Source organism: Gobius niger (genome assembly GCF_951799975.1).
Source record: "Gobius niger genome assembly, chromosome: 2".
Taxonomy (NCBI): domain Eukaryota; kingdom Metazoa; phylum Chordata; class Actinopteri; order Gobiiformes; family Gobiidae; genus Gobius; species Gobius niger.
This window is the reverse complement of record NC_136853.1, coordinates 36,297,240-36,321,409: the sequence shown is the minus strand read 5'-3', so window position 1 is coordinate 36,321,409 and position 24,170 is coordinate 36,297,240. Positions and strand designations below refer to the sequence as shown.

The following is a 24,170-nucleotide window of genomic DNA, read 5'->3' as shown; positions in this document are numbered from 1 at the left end:
TGGTCTTTGTGCATGCCCATGGAAGAGCGTGGTAGCTTCTAACTTCAGCCCCGTTTGGAGCTATAGGAACATGTTGGGAGAGGCCAAATGCTGACAACATCTTCGTGACTGAGGGCACACACAAAGACCAGACAGGTTAGTCTCGCCAACCAGACTCCGCTTCTTTACAGAAGAGGGCCTGGCAACACTCCATTGCACGCTTTCAAAGGAAGTGATGCAGCGATATGGAGCCTACCGACCAATCAGAGCAGCTTCCTGAACGGGACTCATGTTGTTGCGCCTTTGTTTTGTAGTTTTTCAACACAAGCAACCACTTCACGTAATGCTCCGGTATGCTTGTATTCTTACGTTTTTCTGACATAAACGACAGAAGTCATTTACTGAACTCCGTGTGGCAGGGAGCGCCATTGTTAATGTCCGAATGACTACAACTTTCTTGTCTCTGTTTCTGTCGTCACATCTGCTATGTTCTCATTGGCTGCTATGCGCTTCGGTTGTCCCACATTAGTCCCGCCTCAAGCAGTAGCTTTTCTACGACAGGGTCGCCAGACTAGTCTCCTGTTTATTACTTAATAAACATCGGAGATTAGTCTGAATGCCAGGCTACAGACAGGTACCTATCAACTCGTCTAAGCTCAGGTAAGAACACATCTCACTATGAAAAAACGGTGGCCTGTTCCTTTAAGCAGTACTAAGTAACTCATGCCCCTAGAGGCCATAAGCGCAACTGCAGGTGTCGTAGAAAGTTGCATTTTTTTTACTAATTAATTGTCTGTGAGAGTAAATACTGCGCTGATAGAAAAGACAAAGGGAGTGAGGGATATTGTACATGATCCAATTACACAACGAACATATTTTTTTTCACTCAAACTTGTCTGTAAATACTGTTTACGTGGCGCTAGCCCACAGCTAGCTTGGCCTGTTAGCCTGCTAGCTTCTTCTTCATGATTTTATAGAGTTCGGGAATGTGATGTCATATCGCTAAGCATTATGGGATTAGCAGCAATTGTAAATTAATTGTAAAATAACTCGGGCTGAGACAAAATATCGGATCGGACTTGGATCGCAATACTTTGTGCTGCAATACCAAACATAAGCATTATGGGATTAGCAGCAATTGTAAATTAATGGAGATTTTAAAAGTTAAAATACTGGAGTTATTGTTCACATTAAAACACTTGGACACCACGGTGTGTTAGTTGTATTTAAACAGCAGTAACTGCAGCTAATGGAGCTGTTCTGTGGCTTTTTTCTCTACTTTTTATACTAATACTACTAGCTAATGTTAGTCTATGGAAATGTATGCTAACAGCTGCAAAGATGGCAGATCTCCATGGTAACTGTGGACTTTCCCGAACTCTATTACTGTGTATTGGTGCTCCTATCCGTGGCAGGGAAGTTGCAATTGTGGTTTACTGGCCAGAGACACCAGGGGGAGATGAAAGACCCCCAAATCATGCCACTAACACTTGTAGTAGCTCTGGGGGAACTAAGAGGATTTATTAAGGTAAACAAGTTGCTTTAAGGCTCTTCTCAGAATCAGCCCCAGGACGATAGTTGCCTATATTACTTCAGCACAAAGGAAAGTGGCAAGTCTTGTCAGTTTTATCATTCAAGGATCATATTGATGAGCAATTGTCCTATAGTGTAAAGAATGAGTCTCACCTTTGCAGGCACTGACCGTGGTAAAATAATATTCACCTGCAGCCTATAGGCTTTGGCTTTTGGTCACGAGCTGTGCAGAGTTTAAAGCAGTACTAAGTAACTCTTCCCCCTAGAGGCCATAAGCGCAACTGCAGGTGTAGTAGCAAGTTACGATTTTTTAACTTATTGTCTTGGAGAGTAAATACTACGCTGACAGGAAAGGCGAAGGGAGAGAGGGTTACTGTGCATCCAATTATACAATGGAAATATTTTTTCGACCTTGGCTGTAAATACTGTTTAAAGTAGTACTAAGTAACTCTTCCCCCTAGAGGCCATAAGCGCAACTGCAGGTGTAGTAGCAAGTTACGATTTTTTAATTTATTAATTGTCTTGGAGAGTAAGACAGGAAGGGCGAAGGGAGAGAGGGTTACTGTGCATCCAATTATACAATAGAAATATTTTTTTTCACTCAAACTTGGCTGTAAATACTGTTTAAAGTGACGTTAGCCCGCAGTTAGCTTTGCCCGTTAGCATGTTAGCTTCTTCTTCGTGATTCCATTAGTGTGTATTGCTTTCTCCGCACCGGTGGCAGCCAAGTTGCAAACATGTTTTTCTGTCCAGAGACACCAGGGGGAGATGAAAGACCCTCCAATCATCCCATAAACACTTGTATTACCCCCACAGGGACTACGGAAAGGATTTATTAAGGTAAACACGTTACTTAGTACTGCTTTAAGAGTGTTTCATTATGTTTCAAACTGAAAGCATGACACAGTTCGGTATATTACGATAACACAGCAACAACAACAACAACCAAACACTTAAGAATAGCTGCAGAAATGTCCCCGTCCCCTATCGTTTCTCCTATAGTACAGCCCGGCGCTTCAAAATATGTCTTTGCGTCACGACGACGCTCTTGGTGACGAACTACTCCACACACACCCCGCCTCTCTCATCTCTCCGCTGCTCACTCGTCTCCAAATCTACATCTGGAGTCTGGAGTGAAGTCGACCTCGTGGACGTGCCTCAGTAGCAAAACATACGCCTGGAAAGCAATTCTATCAAACACACAACAGGCTGGAAATACGTGTCAGTGGTCTTTCCCACGGCAATAGACAGGAAGGAAGTCTGTACGGCGAGAGAGAGATTTTTTTGTTTAGTTTATAGCGACACAACTTTATCATCTCATCTGTCTCATCCATATGTCGCGAAAGCAAGCCGATCATGAGTATAACCTCCGGAGTATGAGCAACCTGATGGGCGAGCGGTGGCGGAGAGTGAACGATGGCGGGGAGCGGAGTCTCATCAAGGCTCCGTCCGCGGCCAGCATCAGCAACACAGCCCCGAGCGCATCCTCCAGCGCCGCTGCCGCCTCATCCGCCGCCCCAGCCTCGACCTCCACCGGGGACCTGGAGAGAGCAGCGCGCAAACAGTTCACACAGGATGTCACTCCGGGCTTCGTGTACGTGCTGGCCGTGTTCTCCGCGATCGGGGGCTTTCTGTTTGGGTACGACACCGGGGTGATATCCGGGGCCATGCTTCTGCTCAAGCGGGAACTGGGCTTGAGCGCACTGTGGCAGGAGGTGCTCATATCAAGTACTGTGGCTGCTGCCGCTCTGTCTGCGCTCTTGGGTGGCTTCCTCAACGGGCTGTTCGGGCGCAGGGTGTGCATCCTGACCGCCAGTTTCTTCTTCACCGTCGGAGGGATCGTGCTTAGCACAGCTCCCGGGAAAGAGGTGCTTTTGGCGGGAAGACTCATCGTTGGAGTTGGATTAGGTAAGACTAAACTCTTACTAACCAAAGGGTGATCTTGTACTGTGTATTGCAAAAATGCTGTAGATCCCTCAATATAGTTTATGGTCGATCTGATATCACCAAAAAGAGTCCATGATCAATGTTAAGTTGTTTGGCTCTAGCATTTGTCCTGAGCAATTAGCCCAACCCTAACCCTAACCCTAACCCTAACGTTGGTCCTGGGCAAACAACTTTGACATTGATCCTGGACTCAATAACTTGGTGATATCAGGAACACCATAGTTTATGGTCTATGTCAGGGGTAGGCAAGTTTGTGTAGCCGAAGAACTTAATGCAAATACCAATGTTTAACATCAGTGGTTCTTTAGTAGCATGGCTTCGGGACCCATTATTAAGCCCACACAAGTTTTTGTTGAACAAGATTGAAATTATGATCAAAACAACCCAATAACAAACATTTTAGCAAACTCTTAGTGTTCCCATGCAGTTTCAGATGGAAAATATTGAGTAAAAGTTCCCTTTAGACTCGCGACTCACTGAAAATGATTCCGCAACCCACTTTTGGGTCTAGAATCCCTGTTTTACATTATATAAAATGACCAAGTGGGACGTTCTGCTTGGACATTTTAAAACACGGACACTATTTTTCACAGTTTTTGGTGCTTTGACAGGTATTTCCTCTCTTATTTGCATAATAACATTTCTCAAAATCATCTTGGGGCCAGAGGTTCTGTGCTGGAGGGCCAGATTTGGCCCCCAGGCCTGAAGTTGCCCCTGGTCTATGCCATGGTGTGTCTGTAGGATTAGCATGGATCACAACATTGGACAGACAGTCAACACAGAAACTAGGCTATAGTTATAAGTGGAGCTTTAGCAGGGAGTTCTGCAGGGTGTAGCCTCAGGAAAGTTTGAGATTACTTTAAGCTGAGGTACCTGACTTTTTGTTGTTGTAGAGTGAATTTATTTTGTGGGTGCGGGGACCCCTGGGGTACTCAAGGACTTAGAAGGGGGTCCTTGGAACTATTTCAGATTGAAAAGAAGGTGAAATTGAATGTTAGTTTGAAAGGAAAAGCTTTATTTGCATTGCCAATGCTGACATTTTGATAATCTACATTTATCTGTTCTAATTTTATTTTTTATTGTTTATACTTATTGGCCGTTAAAGTTTTTTTACTCATTGCATATAAGATACTGCATTTGCAGATTGTGTTTAACTTGTGAAGGACAAAAAGAAAAGACAACAATCTATACGACTAATCAAGCCTACAGAAAAGCCTTCAGGGAGCTACTTTGCTCGGGCTACTGTTCAGCGATAGCCTGGCTAAAAAAGCAATTGAGAAATTCTTGCATTCTCTGCTCTTCTGCAGTTTTTGAAAGCTTGTCGATTTTTCCCACAAGGCTTGTTTCCTATTTGAGAATCCTTACATGTACAATGTCCTGCTGCACTGCAAACCCTTATAATGTGACGACTTATTGATTTTTGTTGAACATTTTCTTTTGCTTGCCATAAAGGTCAAAGTTCATGCTCCAAGTGCTCATTATGGCCATAAACTGCAGATGGATTTGGTTTGTGTGTTGCTCTTGTGTTTTTCTGGGCAAGGATATTAGCAATTAGCAGCATTAGCCACATTTCTATGTTTTCAGTGAAAGTGCCTGTGGAGGCCACTCTTGCATGATGTCTCCGGCGTTATTAGAGGCTGGTGCTCACATCATCAAGTACAGCTGCATGATTCTTTTTTTCTCCATCTTTTGATCCATCTTGATTTTTGATTGGACTGGATTATTTCATAATAAAAATAAATACATACAGCTGATTCTTAAACTCAGACAAATCTTTTAAAAGATGCATTATGCAACTTTTTATTTGGAAACAAAAGTTGATATTTGTTGGTATTTGACCTTATGTGACCAGCGGCTGTATGAGCCTCTACAGCTCTACAACGCTCCAGGATCAATTTTTTAGGTTCAATGTTTGATCAATGTTTTTTAGGTTTTCTGGTAAGTCAGTAGTGAAACCCTTCAAAACAATTGATCCTGGAGCGTTGTAGAGGCCACTGTCCCAGATAACTCTGTCCCAGATCAGAACCAAAGCCTCTTTTTCTATAACAGAAGAGTTGAATTGATAACTATAAAAGGAACAAACAGGCCTAAGCACACTATCCTCCTCCCCCTCTTGAAGAATGATGGCACCAGCAACAACCTGGCTACTAATGGGCGGGGTGCGTCCCCCACATCAGTCATGAACATGTTCTCCTAGAAGGTACATCCCCAAAAAGCTGCCGGAAGTTAGTAATCAAAAGGGTCAACTCTGACCGCTGGGACAGAGGCAAATGAGACAGGAGTGAATCTAGCTGACCAAGCGACTCTGAATTCTTCAGCCGCCCACACAATCAATCAATCAATCAAAGTTTATTTATATAGCACTTTACAGCAACACCACACAACACTGGACCTGGGACCCCATCCTCCCCACGGACCACGATGCAGCCACCGGCACCATCCATCCATCCATGCCGCTGAACGATGATAGTAGGACCTCAAAAGGTTGACATGATAAAGCTGTGTGGACTTTCTACATCCAGGCGTAGCTAACAAATAATTAAAGTCACAGTAGACGGGCAGCAGCCCTCTCTTGTACAACGTTAACATGATGTGCGCTTTCAATTCGTCTTTTAACAATTCTTCTTCTAAATGGACTCAACTTAATAGCGCTACCTTTATCAGGCCCAAAGCGCTTTACAGTAAGCACCCAGTCACCCTTTCACACTCTCATTCATACAACAATGTACGCAGACACTTGTAATGTCCCGCAATTTCCACTAATTGTTCCCTTGTGCCCAAACATGACGTCTTCCCAGATCTAACCAACTTTTTCTAAGCTCTTCTTGCACTTCGCGGTGGGACTTACACATAAACGTCAGCTCTCTGCTCAGCAGACCACCAAATGCTACCCACCTGCTGATCCCCGGCCGACGACACAGACAATCTGCCGCGCTTCATGCCTTGCCCCAAACAGACACCACCCCCCTGTTCGGAATGTGCCACTAGCCTATCAGGAGACACCCAGAGGACTCGGGCTCACAACAGTGCCCATTTTAGCAAACAACGAAACAACCAGGAACAATTTGGAACTTTCTTATTAGACAAGCCCCCACCTGTCTAGACTGGTTCAACTTCTTGACAAAAAGACAGGAGACGAACGGCTGTCTAGCGGCAATATTTTAATTAAGATATACTGGTACAATTGATATTAAATGTGAAAGAGTCGAGGAGGTGCTGATGCGAGGGTACAGGCTGGTGCCGAGCAGCCACAACAGGTGCAGCCGATGAGCTCTTAAAGGGGCAGGCCCGGCGGATGGCCAATGCAGGACCAACAGAGGAGAGCAGAGGGAAGAGCAACCACAGACCCTGACTTTGCTCTTTCCGATGCAAAAAACGGGAAGTCACTTTCGGTCCTGGAGATATTGGCTAGTGGCGCTAGCTCGGCCAATAGCCGATATTATAAAATCCCCAAATATCGGCCCGATGTTTCGGTCGGCCGATATACCGGTTGACCTCTACTCTAGGCTAATTACTCATTATTAATGCCATTTTTGTTTATACGATACTGCACGTTGTTTTTCCCCATTTGTCATTGGCAACACTCACTTCTGTTTTATTTTTTCAGCTGAAAATGTACTAATGCGATATCTTCTGCCAAAGAGCCCGGCTTCCAGAGCGAATCCTGTGTGTGTGCTCATTATCTCTGCACAATGGCCCAGTTGTCACTTGGTAAACATAGGGGACTAACAGCTTCCTGTGTGACCTGTTCCATAATAAAAAATACGCTTTAGATTAGAGAAATTGGGAAGTGTAAACATGTTTGTGCAAGCTCTCAGTCGTACAGGAGTTTTTCATTGTAGACAAAGGTTCTTAAGCCTTCATATTCCAATCCATTACTATCAAGCGCAGAAAACAGACTGAAGAAGAAACAAGCTCCCTCTGAAGTACCTACGAAACATGAATATACAGCGCCCTCTACAGTTCAACACTGACATGTTTAGAAGCATCATACACAGAATTATAAACAAGAATTATTCCAAAATATTGGCCAAAAATATCAGCGGCCATTCAAAATCCCCAATAATCAGCATCGGCCTTAGAAAAAAACATTATTGGTCGACCTCTATTAGATATATTTCTCTAAATTTCTCCGATTGAAACTTTTACTATAATAATAATGCACATTTCCTGTCTATTTTGAGTGTTTTCTTGAGAGCTGAGACAAGTGAATTTCTCTATTGTGAGATCAATAAAGGCTTATCTTATCAAATATATTGGATATCAGCCATGCCAACCCCTTTCATATCCGTATCGGACCCCAAAAATCAATATCGATTGGGCCTCAGACCCCACCGCCTTCACTTATTGGAATAGTCTTATCACTTAGTGAAACTATAAACAAGAGGTACATGGAGTCACGGCCGTGTTGACCATTCCTCTTCGGATTGTGAAATGTCCTCAACACAATCTGTCCAAATCACAATAAAATAAAAAAGTCTACTGAGATGGAAATTTTTTTAACACTGGAGAACCTACACAATCTTATGGGGGGGATGTTTTGAGCTAAGGTTAAGGTGTACTTTACTGTCCCCAAAGGGAAATGTGTCCCCTGCATTTGACCCATGTTTTGATGCCATTGGGGAAACCCGTAAGGAAAAGTGGGCAGCTGCAGGGCAGCACCCGGGGACCCATCTCCAGAGGTCGAGCCAGGCTCATGGTCAAATCAAAACACCTGACTGGAAGATTAACCTATTGTGCACCCGGAGGAAGGGAAACATGCAAACTCCACACAGAGACGCCTGCATGGTCCGGGAATTGAACCCAGGATCTTCTTGCTATGAGGCAAGAGCGATAACCGCTCAGCAACCTTGCCACCTCTACACAACAACTCAACACTTGAGTTTTCACATAAGTCGTGACACCAACTCTTAGTATCCTAGAAGATTCTTGAGTCCTCATCTGTACCATGCAGTTCAGCTATACAGCTGAGAGCTTTCACAGACATCGTCAGACAGTAATCATAATGTTAAGAGGAAAGGCAATAATGAAATCTATAGCATATGTTGTACGTTTCATTTGATTAAAGGCCCTGTGCCGCCCCCGCAGTCGTCAAATGGATTTTGTTTTTCTTCTTTTGTATATGTTACATTTGAGGAAAAACAACAGCAGCGTTCGCTGTGTATCTGATTATAAAGCAGTTGTTTATATTATGACCTCCAATTTACGTACTTACACAGGAGACACGGAAAATATCATTAATCTTGTGTGCATTTATCAGCAGAAACAACAATTTTAATGATAAAACTAGGTTGTATGTTGTATATGTATCAACAATCAAGATTCCCTCTAAAATCATTCCCTTACACACTTCACACCTTTCTCACTCATTCTCACCTTTTGGACATGTGATAAAACAATCTCAGCATATTGCTTGCATGCTAATTATCTGTCCATAATGTGTTAGAAGAAGCAGGAAAAATTGAACATGACAATTTCCTATCAGAACACTCACGGCCCTCTTCACCATGCTGTGCTAAAATCTTTTTACAATAGACATAGAGCTGTCTGTCCTGTTATCCACACAATTTGAGTCGATAGGAGACTGCTGCTTTGCTGAATTAGAAAAGTAATCTCTCATTTTATGTTGTTACATTATAAAAAGGTGTTTCATATTGCTCTCCATTTGGCATTACATTTCTTTCACCATATACAGCAATGTTCATTACTCATGAGCTGGCCTTGATAATGAAAGGCCACAGCAATTAGAGCCCACTATATTTTCTCTTTGCAATTACTCTGACCGCTCTTGTCACCTGCACATTAACATGTCCCCCATCTTTGTGGAAACTCAATTGTTATTAAATCCTGCGTTGAACTCAACTAAAGGTCACCTAAGATGCTTGTCAGGCCAGGCTGAACCCAGTTTTTCTAAGTAGCATGCCTTCAATAGATTCAACAATTATGAACCGACTCCAAGGAAGCAAAATTACTTCATAGTAAAGCTGTCAAAAATAACAATAATAAAGACTAATCACTTCAATAGATCCTCCTTTATCTACAATGTTCGAGGATGTAAAACTGAAACAGACCATATTTTAGATTAGTGGGCGCTCACTATAGCATTATCTTGAAACACCAAAACGGGCAGTTAATGCCAACTTTTATTTAAGGTATAACAATAAATATGTGCAAAGGTGCTATGGTGGTTGGAGCCCAGGCTGGAGTCGGACTGAGGCTGCGTCCGAAACCATCAAATTGTAGCCTCTAAGCACTAACACTAGCTACTAACTCCTTAACCTTTCATGGGGTCGACTGTTAGACCTCTATGCAGTTAGTGAACTAGAGCTTCAGCAGCATTTGAACAATCCGTCCATCCTTAAACAGGGGAAGGGGAAGTGACATCATAAACAGCTGCTTTTCTTCTTCTTTAAAGTTATTGGTGGAGTGCAGGCCAAACAAAAGTGCATGTCGCCCCCTACTGTATAGTGTCCAACAACAACATAGTGTCCAAACAAAGACATTTAAGGAGAAAAAAAAATCCAAATGATCCATACATTTCCCTTTAGTGTTATTTTATTTCAACAGCTGTTTCATAAAGCTACATTATGCAAATGATCCATGTGGCTTAAGTTTCTACTAAATAAAAACAAAAGCATTTAATCTGTTTCCTGAGTTTCCTCTTTAACACTGACATGTGACTGAGCTGTGGTGACGACAACATGGATTTATCACTTTTATAAAGTTTGGCTTGTGCAGAATCTTACTTTTTAATTATTATTATTTTTATTATTAAATGTGCTCCTGTCAATCAACAGTGGTTGCGCATTAATCACTCGAGGGTGGGGGCGAGGGGGATTTGGCGCAGTGGCTTGTGGGATGGCACATAGCTCCTAATCACCGGTTAGTTAGCATCAGAGGTCCCTATGCTAAAGTGGCTAAAGTGGCCATGATAGTTAGCATCAAGGCTCCTTTTCCTACTACTTCCTAACTGACAAACCAATTCGGAAGCAACTTGCCATGGCGGACGCTGATGCACATCCGGTTTGGCGTAAGAGCTCTTGATGGTTTCGGAAGGAGCCTGAGAGCCCAACCAGGTGCACCCAGTCTTCTTAAATAGCCCAGGGAGGAGCCACACCCAGCAGCTGAGAGGGAGGGGCGAGCCAGGAGAACACCTGCACACAAATACGAGGGAGGAGCAGCAGCAGCAGCAATATACCCTCCCCCACACTCACATTTCTTTGTGCAGACGATATAGACAGGGACATCATTAGTTCTTAGTGAGATGATTATGAATACGCCCCTTAAACTAAAGCGCTTTTTGGATTCATACAAAGCTTGGTTCTTGTCCCCATCTGTATCGTCTGCACAGAATTCATCGTGATCATGATCAGTGACTCACAATCATTGAGTTCATTGCCGTAATTATCTGTGTTCATGAAGTCATGCATAAAGTCATGATGAATTGTATTGCTGCTCACTAAAAGAATGTGAATTTAAGTTTTCTCTAAATACTTTTCTGTGCAAAATGCTTGAGAGTGGGTCCAATGTGTTAAGAACTCCAATGAGATTAATATGGTCATCTTCTGTGTTAATACATGTTATTTGACCAAGAAAGACAGTAATCAACCCAACTGGTTTACTGTGTGTGGAAATGTAAAAAGGCCTTGGACAGTAACTACCTGAGCCTATATGAATCTGTCTGACTATGTTTTTTTTCTTTTCTGCATAAGCTTCAGTGTCATTCAGCAGAGAGAATTTCAAAGCTTAAGTGGGTCATTTGCTTTTGTCACTATAATACTATAGTATGCTATTTTTTTGGTTAGAGACAACTTCTTGTACTCTGGTGATTAATTAGCTCTTTTAATTACGTATAAGTCAGGGTTCTCATTTTGAAAGCTAAAGTGGAGAGTTAATGAGCAGAATTACAGAGGAAATCACGTCTGATGTCAAATGATTATTATGGGTTTATACTAACTTACAATATTTGCAAGATGAAATGAAGCAGTGTGAACAGTTTTCTGCTCGAAATTCATGGCGCTCATGTTTTGATATACGCATTTCACCAGGTTTCAGGCTTAACCATTTGATGCCATGTGGAGAGCTGTACCCTGTTCTGCATTTTGAAGTTTTGAAGGACAATTTATTAAAGACAAATGTGTTCAGTCCCCAGACAATGATCTTTAGCTAAGTCTGGTGCTTCCTGTCTACAGGTTGGAGAGGATTTGACTGTGGGGAACAACAATGTGATGTTTTGCTTGTCTGCTTGTGTTTGAGTCTGGAGCTGTCCGTGGTGCTGAAAAAGAAACAAACACTAAAACAATAGAGACTGAATGTTTCTGTTCTTGGTTTACATAAACTAGTGAATAGTTGACTTTGCTATAAAAAAACAAAACATTTTTGTCTTTTCTCGAAGGATGTACATTGAATGACTTTACTGATTAATCTTTCAGAATCAAATTGATTCACAGATGTGCAGGTGCATTGAGTGTTAGCAGCAGATCAGAGTGTGGACAAACCACTTAGCGCAATAGAGCAGTGCAAATGGCTGGAACAGGTTATTACGTTCATGAGTCTGATACAGAGTTTAAAGAGGCGAGGCAGAGTGTTCGCTGGATCACCGCAGTAGCTGAGTAAATGCTAAAATATAGAAAACAAACTTACAAATCAGGTGCTCTTCAGGCTTATGGGGCCAAGCATACTTAGAAGCGAATGAAGATGGGCTGCTGAGGCACTCTGAATTTGCAAAGAGGATTTTATTTTCAGCGAGGCCGAAGCGTTTTCGTCGAAACATCAACAGAAACAGATGATTTGTCGTGTTGTGTCTTGCTTGCAGATGTATCATGGCAAGCTGTTCACACATATGCTTCATTAAAATGTGGAAACACGCAGAGAGCTGTATGTTGTTGTCTGGGAATACTTTATTTATTTGTTTATTTGGTCGGGACAGTGAATAGTAATGATGAACACACATGGGACTAAAAACGTCACGCTGGATTGTAGCCGGAGGAAAACCTATGACTCGGGAAAAACAAGCAAACCTCATACAGAAATGCCCCCTCAGACCGGGGACTGAACTCAGGACCATCTCGCTGTAGAGAAGGAGCACTAACCGCTGTGCCACCAGGCTGCCTTGATACGAGCATCAGTGCCTTCAGTGCCTGTAGTTTGTGCCTGGGGGAAAAAAAGTTAAAAACTGTTTCAAAGAATAATGAGCTGGACGAGTGATGAGACATTAGGCACTGTTCTGGTTTATATGTTCTCTTTTTATGCAATCTTCATGCGTATATGTACATATAATAATACACTAAAAATATACTTTTGACGTCACTAAAATACATGGCATTTGTTTATGTATATTTATTTATTTATTTGTAGCCATTGCTTGTACTCTGTCAATCTAACATGAATCAATTCCTGAAAACGCAGTTGTATTTCGACATGTACTGCCTTCTATTATTTGTTGCATCGGGTTTGACCTTTGTGTATTATTGTATTGCACACAGTATTGGTATCTCATTCTGAAGGGTTCTGTTTATGTTAAAGGGATGTTTGTGCTGCCAATGACTTGATTTCATCATCGCTGTCGGCGCAGACAGGCTGGATGCCAAAGAGCAGATTAGATTTTAGAAGCGATTTGTTTGTGGTTTCGTCTTCACATTGATGCCCTTTCTTAGCCATAATCTAGATAGCGAAGTTGAGGAAAAGGTCTGCTGATTTTGCAAACTGATTTTTTTATGAGGGACATTTGTGGACATTTTTGTTGCATTCATTAAAAGGTGTAGATTCTATTGGGGCCGACATAAACTACATTGACTTGTTTTGCCTGGTTCGTTCAAATGCAAAAACAACAGATTTCCCTCCTCTTATAATGAAACTGTTCGGTTTCTTTGGTTATAGTTGTTTTGCATCAGCGGCGGAGCTACTTCTCTTTCTTATTTACAATAAGTTGGTGACATAGGCAAATGTGTATATGTACGGTGACAGGTCCCACATGCTGAGCTCAACAAGCCTGACGTATGAGCAGGAGTTTGTGAGATTGAGCCCAACGCTGTCTATTAATTTATATTTTTTGGTTTGGCCGTTTGACTGGGCACCCACAGGGAAAAACAGATATCGGTGCCTATGGTTTTGCTATAGTTACATTATAAACCTTGTAATTATGCTGTATGTCAGGAAAGACACGTTTAGCTCTCGGACCCCCCCTGTCCAAATGGCTCCCTAAGAGCTTTCCACATTCATATGGTTGATGATCCAAAATGATGACTATCTCTGGGAAACAATCAAGCCACATGTGGAATAAAATGGAAGTTTATTTGTGTAGCACTTTTCACGTGACACAGGTCACGCTAGGGCTGCTTGATTATTGAAAAAATAATAATCACGATTATTTTTGCCATAATTGAAATCACGATTATTCAAACGATTATTTGTTGCCTTTAAAAAAGTCTTTTTATATATTTATTAATAAAAAAAATATGCGGAATATTTTCTGTTTTCTGAACAGTCATGAAAGTACAAAAAAAGAGCAGCGCGGTCTGATGACATCATCACACAGCGCTGTTTGTTTTTGTCAAAAGCATGAGCCATGGCACGTGAAATGTGAAGGGAAATAATCCCAGCGCCATGAAATAATGCAAGTCTGCTTTTTTTTTAATTATGCAAATTGTGTAATCGTTTAGTGTAATTATTGAAATTGTAATCGAATTTCGATTAATTGCACAGCCCTAGGTCACCCAAAGCACATTTTCTCTTTGTTCATCAAATAACTGAGTCATATGTAGCTGAAGTTGCTCTAAGATGATGAGTAAATCAATAGCATTGCAGTTTTTGCTTAGTGGAAAATTAGAGATTGATCCTTTGCTCTTTGTTGTGGGCAAAGTGATGCATTAGATATTTTCTGGATCGTATTGGGCCAAAAGTAATTTACAAACCCTTTCCAAAAAATGTGAATATCACGGAAAAGTTTATTTATTTCCATAATTCTATTCAAAACGTTAAACTTCCATAGATTATAGATTCAGGGCCCACAACTTCAACAAGTTCAAGTATTTGTTTATTTGAACATAATTTGGGCTTCCAGCTCACAAAACAAGATTTCCAAAAATTAGAATACTGTGAAGAAATCAGGGCATGAATATGTGTCACACACTTCTCATCTACTAAACAGTGAATGCCACCTGTTTTCCCAGGTGGCATTCACTTTGGTTCAATTGTCTCAGTTAAGATCAATATGGGGAAGACTGCAGACTGAAGACCGCAGACTTGACAACGGGCCAGAAGACCATCATTGATACCCCCCATAGGATGGGTAAGCCACAAAAGTTCATAGCTAAGGAGGCTGGCAGTTCACAGAGTGCTGTGTCAAGCATATCAATGGAAAGTCTAGTGGAAAGACAAAATGTGGCAGGAGACGATGCAACAGCAGAAGATCCAGAAACAGTGGAATGAGGCGGGAGTCAGTGCTTCAAAAACCACCACACACCACATTCAGACACATCCGGGAGATGGGCGAAAACTGTCGGGTTCCTCGGGTCAAACCGCTTCTGAGCCTGAGGCAACGTAGGAAGCGTCTCAACTGGACCAAAAGGACTGGACTGTTGGCCAGTGGTCCAAGGTCCTCATTTCCCATGAAAGTAAAGTGTGCTTTTCATTCGGGAATCAAGGTCCAAGGGTTTGGAGGAAGACGGTTGAGGAACAGAACCCAAGCTGCTTGAGGTCCAGTGTGAAATATCAATGCCACGGCGCATCGAGGCAACCATTAAGAAAAGGGATTCCCTACAAAGTATTGAAAACTGAATTTTTGAAAGTATCATATTTTGATTGATTTGATGTGCTTTTAATTAATTTATTTTTTCTGCAAAAACTGAAAATGGTGATTTTTTCACGTTATTCTAATTTTTTAAAATCCTGTTTTTGTGGGTTTTGTGAGCTGGAAGCCCAAATTATGTACAAATAAACAACTAAATACTTGAAAGTGTTTAAGTTGTGGGCCCTGAATCTATAATTTATGGAAGTTTATGTTTTTAATGTGCTTAAAATTATACCTAAGTATAGCACAATACCCCACTTTCAAAAATAAAAAGAACTCACAAATAGAACCCTTGAACCATGCCTTTTTCAAAATGAATAAACATACATCTTTATATATATATATGAAGTGGAAAAAAATCACAACAAATACTCCAAAACTACATGGTCCTGGTTATTGATTTGTCTTCCCAGAGTTGTCACTATGAGGAGCAGAGATTGGCTGGAGACAGGTTGCTATAGCAACAGGTCACCACGGAGAGAGGGGGGTCAGGGTGGAGGCAGCAGAGAAGTGAGTGCGTGTGTGGGGGGGTGTAGTGCTATTAATAGAGCTTATCTGGAGCCAGATGCTGTGCGGAGTCTCAGGGGCGCATGTCCCCACAGTCCCGGGAACAAACACACTTGAGTACATACACCCCGACATCAGGCTCAACATCAGAGGGACAGTGTGGTGGAGCAACAACAGCAAATCTGAGATCAGGGCAGACCAGTAACAGGCTGTCATCACTTTGAACAATGCAATGTTTGTTCTTTTTCTTTTTTTTTATCTGTTTGACTCTCTGACATTGCTCAAATAGCATTGAAACATGAACTTTGAAGTTATGCACCAGTACACACATCCACTTGCTTTGTTTAATAGCTTCGAGAGTCAAGCCAAATATATACCATTATAGGAAGTAACAGGCATGTTTAAAAGCATTTTCCTCCCCCTACATGTTCCAGCCATGTCTTAATGTGTAGAATGAGCTCAGACCTGTTCACCACTAGCCTGCTTTTACCAGACCCTTGTACTCACTGCGTTTCGTACAAGGGTCTGGACCTTCACAAATGAGCTCCGTTATCAGGTGGGAGGGATGAACTCCTTTGAAACGATTGGATCTGATTTTCGCTAGCGTTTGGTCGTGACGTATGTAATGAGCCCGAGTGAGTGAAGCAAGCCATCAAAACTCTTGGGGACATTCCTTGTGCATTCCAAGGCTTCAATTTTATTTTCTGGATATTCGGGAGCCGAGCCAGAACGTATTGAAGAGCTTCCATTACTTATTCGCCGCAACCAGCAGATGTGGCGCAAACACTTGACGTCACCGACAACACCCGCCTCCCCCGCCCGATGTAACGCGGCCACTGAGATCAGACCCAGACGTACATGTAGGGAAATGATAATTGACCGGAGTTTACGGATGGCTAAGGCCAGGCTAATTCACCACAACTGCGTGTATGACCTGAGGTGGCAGTAGTGAGTATAAAAATGATCAAGTTACTTTTAGTCTCTTTAACCTCTTAACCCCGACCTGAACCAAGCACATTTTCTCCAGTTTGCCTTTCCCAATTCCAAAAACTTCTTGGAAAAAGCGTCAAAATAGCGACAAAAATGAGACGACAACCAGAATGCTAATGCAACAAAAGAGTAACAAAAAGGTGACAAAAAGTGATGAAAATGTGGTAAAAATATCCTGAAAACCCAACGTAAAAGGATAAAAATGTCAAAAAAGGGATCCGAAAAAGATCCGTTTAGATCAGTTTTGCAGGTCTTAGCTTTCAAATGAGGCATTACTCTGGATTATAGGCTGTAACATTTTTGATTTGGGTAATGCTGAACTGGAGAAGATGCACTTGGTTAAGCCGGGGGTTATCTGTAAAGCACTTTGTGATACCTTTCGGTATGGAAAGCACTTTATAAATAAAGTTTGATTGATTGATGGATTAAGAGGTTAAGGGAATACCGTCTTCTGGAGTTCTTCTGGGGGTATTTGACTTTGTGGAGCTACAAATGTGCTCCCTCTTCAGAAACAGTTACTGCACTCTTTTTTGTTTCCTATATTATCTCATGTGGTCATTTAATACTTTAATGTCTTCAATGAGAATCACACAATGAAAATATAGTTGTGTGTTGTGTCAGTGCATAACCTGGTCTTAAGTCCAAACTGGTTCTCCGTAGATGTGATGAATTTTCAAATCCTTTCCAGAAGTGACTGTTTCAATGGTTTTGGACACTATACTGGCCAGGGCTCTCGGGCTACGAACTGAATTTGTGTGTTTATTATGAGTGCAAATGGCCATCAGCGGTGTTGGGAATAACAGCGTTTATAAATAACGGGGTTAGTAACTCCGTTCAGAAGTGAAGTGCGGCAGCTGCTGCTGCGTTTGTGGAGTTATAGATGTTCACAGCGATGTGGTTAAAGGAATAGTTCACCGTTTTTCCATACTGAGATATGTTCTTAATAGGGCTGAAAAATATAGCGTTATCGTATTCATATCGAGATAAGAACATTCTAAATTGAAAAATTGAAAAAAAAAGCAAGATATAGCTTAAATAGATTTTCAGCAATAAAACTGCACTCTTTTGTATTAGGATTTAATTTTTTGGAAAAATGCTTAGTTTTCACCTAACCCAGGTGGCCCCTTAGATGATTTTGAGAAATATTGTTATGCAAATAACAGATCAAACACATGTTAAAGTACACTAATAATGCAGTATTTAAATTTTTTATTTTTTTAAATCTTCCATATTTTCCATCTGAAACTGCATGGAAACACACCCGAGTCAGTTAAAATTAATATTATTGGGTTGTTTTGATCTCCTTAAAGCATATCTACTGCTTGTTTAATAAAAAAATGGTTGAAAATACAATATTTTATATGATATGTGACAAATTACAGTTGTATTTGGGTTGTGGCTTGCCATCCTCATAGATATATAGATATATATAAAGGCTAGATGGCCAATGGGGGGAGACGTCCGCACACGGCGGCCCTCTTGCCACAGGGAGCTCGCTCACTCATAATATTGTGTTTTATGGTACATGTACTTTTAAATAACCATAACTTGCTAAATTTTCAATCGATTTTCAAATGGTTTGGTTTGTTGTAAGCCTCAGAGATGTAGGTATGATACTGCAAACATATGAATAAAAAAAGAAAATCTTTATTTCAATATGTTCCAGCCTTTGTAAATCCGTGAAGATTTCAGCGAGATAAATTTTGTGTTTGTGCTAACACTCACTTGAGCTCACCAGAAAGGTTCCCTGTAGCAAGATGCCGCCGGTTTATGCCGGAAGTGACTCTGCCTTAAGACATCTAGCCTTTATGTATATCTATGATCATCCTACGGTAATGGTGGGTCCAAAGCCAAAGCCAAAACCACTTGAAAACTTGGCATTTGCAGACAAAAAGTTCTTTACTTCAGGCTTAACCCATAGTTATATCGTATCGTATCGATATCGAAATATCTGGCATGAATATCGAAATGTGAAATTTTGTCCATATCGTTTAGCCCTAGTTCTTACGTGAGCTTAGACAAGTTGATGCATACCTGTCTGGTCTTTGTGCGTGACCGTGGAAGAGCTTCTAACTTTTGGAGCTATAGGAATATACTTGGAGAAGCCAAATGCTTTGATGTTTTTTGCATGACTGAGGGCACACAGTTCTTTCATGATGAGATATGTTCTTACCTGAGCTTAGACGAGTTTATACGTACCTGTCTGGTCTTTGTGTGTGCCTGTGGAGGATCATGGTAGCGTCCAACTTCACCCCCGTTTAGAGCTATAGGAATACATTGGGAGAGGCCAAATGCTAACAACATCTTTGGTCTTTTTGCGTGACTGAGGGCACGCAAAAAGACCAGACAGGTTCGCATCAACTCGTCTAATCTCAGGTAAGAACATATCTCAGTATGGAAAAACGGTGAACTATTCCTTTAAGTCCGTTCAGACATTTTTATTTACTTTGCGGTTCATCTGTCGTAGTTAACAAACAACAACAAGCACTGACATTAGCTGGAAATGCCCTGATAACATTGTGCGTTTAGTAAATGCTTTGTTGGGCGATTGTTCGCTGCATAAAGATGTCGGGTTTTAATAATAAAGATAATACATTTAATTTAGAACGTACTTTTCATTCAGGGAATCTCAGAGTGCTACAAAAAACACACATTTAGAAACACGGCAATTATAAGATTTCTGTAAAAGGTGCTAAAAGGTTTTACTGCCGTGTGTCCCTGTAGCTTTTGTCTTCGCTCTTTGCCAGTGGATGAACTCTGGGTCATAGACTGAAAGTAACCATTGGTACTGAGAGCTTCGGTGATTATGCGGCTAAAACAGGCTTATGTTTACCCCAGATTTGTTTGCAACTCTGTAATTACTGTCCAAGAACAAGTTACTTTTATTATATTTTAATTCAGTTACGAACACAGTTATTTTTGTGGAGCAATACTAAGTAACTAATTAAAGTGAAGCAATCTTCCCAACACTGGCCATCAGTGTGCACACTTCTGTACGATCACAATAGGCCCTATGCCACCTTTGGCGCCCTGACCTAACGTTGTACTTTTCTTTCACATAGTACTCCACCAACTCTATTGCCCCTGTCTTCTGGTGTGTGCAGGTATTGCGTCCATGACTGTGCCCGTGTATATAGCTGAAGCGTCTCCTCCTCACCTGCGGGGGCAGCTGGTCACCGTGAACATGCTCTTTGTTACAGCTGGTCAGTTCACTGCCAGCCTCATCGACGGAGCCTTCAGCTACCTGCAGCACAACGGCTGGAGGTAAGACAGGACACTGAATCTACTGTGCTGTGACTTTATGTATCGAAATAACTGGATATGTGACTGTTACTGTATTAACTGGAAACATAAAAATGTATTGATTGTTGACTTGTGCAGAATTGAAGAACAGTGGATCTAAGCAAGTGGCATTTAATTAAAAGTAAATGTACTGTAGCTGCTACTTACTAAGCACAATTTTCCAAGACGAGTACTTTATAGTAGTTGTTTTGACACTGGTGGAATATGTACATGTATGTTTCCGTCTGTTTGTGGTCCTAACTTATTTCAAGGACTGTTTGTGGGTCAAGATGTGGTTTTAGGGTTAGGGTTGGAATTAGGTCTAGATTAGGGTTAGGGGCCCCATAACTTTAGGGTTAGGGTCTGAGTAATGCATTATGTCTATGAGTGTCCTCACTAAGATAGAAGGGAACTGACTATTTTTAACAGTGATTTTGAGAGACATGATGTATGCATGTTTGTTTGTTTGTGTGTTGAAAGGATCCCCATTAGCGCAGCCGAACTGTCGCTATTCTTCCTGGGGTCCAACATTTAATCAAAACAACATCATACATATAAACGTACATGTACAAAAACATTGTACACAACATTTTTACAACACATTCACATCACAACACAGAATTTCCAGATTCAGTTTTCATCCTGCAGAAATATCAGATTGTCCATTTCCAGGCTCAGGATACCATAGAAAAAGTTGCTCTTTCTCAAATGTCATCTCATACGCGCATGTCAGCGTTAGCATTCACTGAGAGTAGTGGTACAGTAGAAAGATAAGTCGCTCCTGCACTGTACGTGTTATCTTTAATCCCTCTCAGCTCAGCTTTATCTCCTGTAACTGCCCTTTTCTGCACCTTCATCTAGAACTGAGACTGAGATACACTTTTGCCATGATACAATACTGTATATATCACAAATCAGAGGGCCAGATACAATACGTATTGCAGTTATTTTGGGCAAGCTTACTAGATTTGGTGGTAAGCAATAGGCTATATCCACTTTTTTTACTTACAGTGTCTAGTAATAGCCAAGCTGCGTGATACTGAACACGCTAACTGAATAAATATATGGTAAATGGTAAATGGTCTCAACTTATATAGCGCTTTTCCACCTACATTAGGCACTCAAAGCGCTTTACAGCAAGGATCCACTCACCCATTCATACAACAATGTACACAGACACTGGGGGCAATGTGGGTGAAGTGTCTTGCCCAAGGACACAACGACAGTGTACACTTCCAGGAGGTGGGATTCGAACCCCCGACCTTCCGATCACGAGACGACCCGCTCTACCGTCTGCGCCACTGTCGCCCCATATATACTGTATCTGGGGAGCTGGTTAATTGTGAATGGGTTGGCGAGGGATTGGCCGCGGCTCAGTCTGCCCCTGTGTACGCCACAGCCCGGGATATAACCTGCATTTTATGTAGCCAACAAAAGGCGGCATGTGTGGACCAATCAACACAGCTGTTGGAAATGTTTTCACAGTCCTGCATAAAATATTCTGCTCAGCTGAGGTTTCAAGAACAACCTGCAAAAACTGCTGAAAGAACAAAATGATGTCACTTTGTTCTTGCAGCTCTGGGTGCGAGAACAGAGTTCTCGTGTCTTATGAAGGATGATTAGGCCTTTAGGAGTCACGTTGTTGTGGAGACAGACGTCACAGTGACGTAATTTGTTGAACTCTTCATGAGACAATCCGAGTGGCGTCCCCTCCGGTGAGATCGGCTCATTTAGTCTTGGCTGTGTTGTTCAGCACCAGTCCATCGCACAGTGCAGGAACTAGAGCATGTGAGATGACCCTCATGTACTCCTCCAAGAAAGGTTTATGAAAAGTAATAAAGAAATATCACTGGGATATTGCACATTTGTACATAATTTTTAGTAAATATGACACAGAATATATTCAGTGTATTTAATTATTACTTTTAATTTATGCCATATCATTAAATGAACATAATAAACAGAGGGAAGCGGCATATCAGTAGAAGCTGTATTTTGTGTATTATTAAAAAATATTGCTCGTGGGGCTGTGCTGTCACAGTAAAGCTGTGTTCCGTGGGATGAGGAAAAGTCCGTCTGAAAGCCACAGCACCGGCGTAGGAGAAGGAGAAGGAAGCGGTTTCAGAATGGACTAAAGTTACAGATGAAGCACTGGCACACTTGACTTTAATGCTTTTTGTTAATACCAGCACATCTAGATTCCTTGGCTGCTACTCTTCTTCCATAAATATCTTCAACGTACCAAAAAAACAAAATAAATCAATACAAACAAATGCATCTTGTTTTATTTTTGGGAATACTTTTAACACTAATGACCTTTTTTTTGCAGATACATGTTGGGCCTGTCAGTTATCCCGGCTGTGCTTCAATTTGTGGGATTTCTGTTTTTGCCGGAAAGTCCTCGCTGGCTGATTCAATGCGGTCTCACCCAGAAGGCCAGACGTGTCCTCAGTCAGATCAGAGGAAACCAAAACATTGATGAAGAATATGACAGCATCAAGAACAGCATTGAAGAGGAGGAGAAGGACAGTGGAGGCGGTAAGAAAAAAATAAACACATAGACATCAGTATTGACACTCTTTAAGTGTGATACCTGTAGTATCAGCCAGCACAACTATGAACAATTAAATAAACCTGCAGGTGTTGTAGAGTCCCAATACTTACTCCCATGTTCTTCATTTCGTCATTTCTATTTTTAGTTCATTATTGTTGAGTAACCATTGGAGATTTTATTACCAATAGAAAATGAATTTGTTTGATTTTTGTTTCCAACGGCATAATAATAACAATACATAGAATAATATGAATGGAAAGATTAAAGCTGCCTTAAGAAGAAGAGACCTCTTTTTGTATAGCACCTTTCACAGACATAGTCACAAAGCGCTTTATATGAGACACTTCAGCTATTGTCTAGAATTTTTAGCATCAGTGGGTGTCAGTACCTGAACCCTGCTTTGCACTGTTGTGTTTACACTGTTCAGGGGCAGAGTGTGTTGGGGTGCAACTATTCCGGATCGGCAAATAGATGAGGGCGGCTTTAAGTTTGTTCTTTTTTTAAGCCAGAAAGGTTTTGTTTACCTGCCTGACTAGGTTCATGTTCTTCTGTTGTTATGGAAGACTACTGCAAGTTGTCCTTTTACCAAATATATATAAGAAACTTGAGACTATGAAAAGCAGCAAAATGTACAGATTTAAAACGTTTTGATGGGTTACCTAAACACATGGTCTCATTTTATTATTCCGAAAGGTTAATCCAGTTTATCTGGTGGCAATGTGTAAATCTATAAATACTTTTAAATTGAGCCAACAGCTGCGTCCCAGGCTTAGTGCTGCCCTGTCCAATTACTGGTGTTACATCGGAGCTGTCATAAATATGGACTATTTACTGTTTAATTTTAGAAGTGTGTGCACCGCTATTGGTGTAAGTGTCTGTCAAAGAACATTTTCACCCTGTCTCCACAGTGTCTCTATCAACTACGTCTCTCTTGTATTTAGAGCTGGGGGATTTTCCCTCTCAAAAAAAATGTTTATTTTCATTAGTTAAAAAAAAAAAAATCAAATTACGAATACAACTGCTGACTGTAAATATATTTTAAATATATATATATTCATTGTTTTTTGTTGCATCAACAAACCCAAAATAGCAAAGGCAACCACTGTAAAGCTTAAGTCACTATGCAGTTTTAAACAAAGATTTTTAAACATACATTTTTAATACAAAAAAGAAAAATTAGAAAAAATATGTTTATATATATTTGTGGGGATTTTTTTTTTTTTTTTTTCAAATTACAAAACTAGACACTATTGCACCTTATGTGTGGTTTTGGTAGCTCTGCGATGAACAGAAGTGAAATAAATGACGATCAAAAACTTGTGAAAAGTCACAATCTGGACATTTTATATATATTTTTGCGTTTCTTTTCTTTTTTTTTTGTCCGAGGGGGCGTGGTGTTGCATAGCAAACAGCTGTAAACCCGACACTTCTCTATCACTCTCTGGAGCGTGTTTGACAAAGCAGAGCGGCTTCCCATGAAAAGATCGAAACAGTTGAGATTTTCAAATTTTTCTGAGTTTTTAAATGGTCAAAATCAGTCCAAGGACGACTGAGAAACATCCGGGTTAAGTCTTCAATCCGAGAACC

At 41.1% G+C, this 24,170-nt stretch overlaps 1 protein-coding gene across 1 annotated transcript in view; it reads left to right on the top strand.

The window, feature by feature from the left end:
- The first annotated feature begins 2,568 nt into the window (after positions 1 to 2,568).
- Positions 2,569 to 24,170, top strand: part of slc2a13a (solute carrier family 2 member 13a) — a 71,265-nt gene continuing 49,663 nt past the window's right edge. The window contains exons 1-3 of the mRNA XM_079551542.1: positions 2,569 to 3,420; positions 19,852 to 20,011; positions 22,359 to 22,567. Coding sequence (XP_079407668.1) covers positions 2,847 to 3,420; positions 19,852 to 20,011; positions 22,359 to 22,567 — 943 coding nt within the window. The 5' untranslated portion in view covers positions 2,569 to 2,846. The remainder of the gene's footprint in view (positions 3,421 to 19,851; positions 20,012 to 22,358; positions 22,568 to 24,170) is intronic.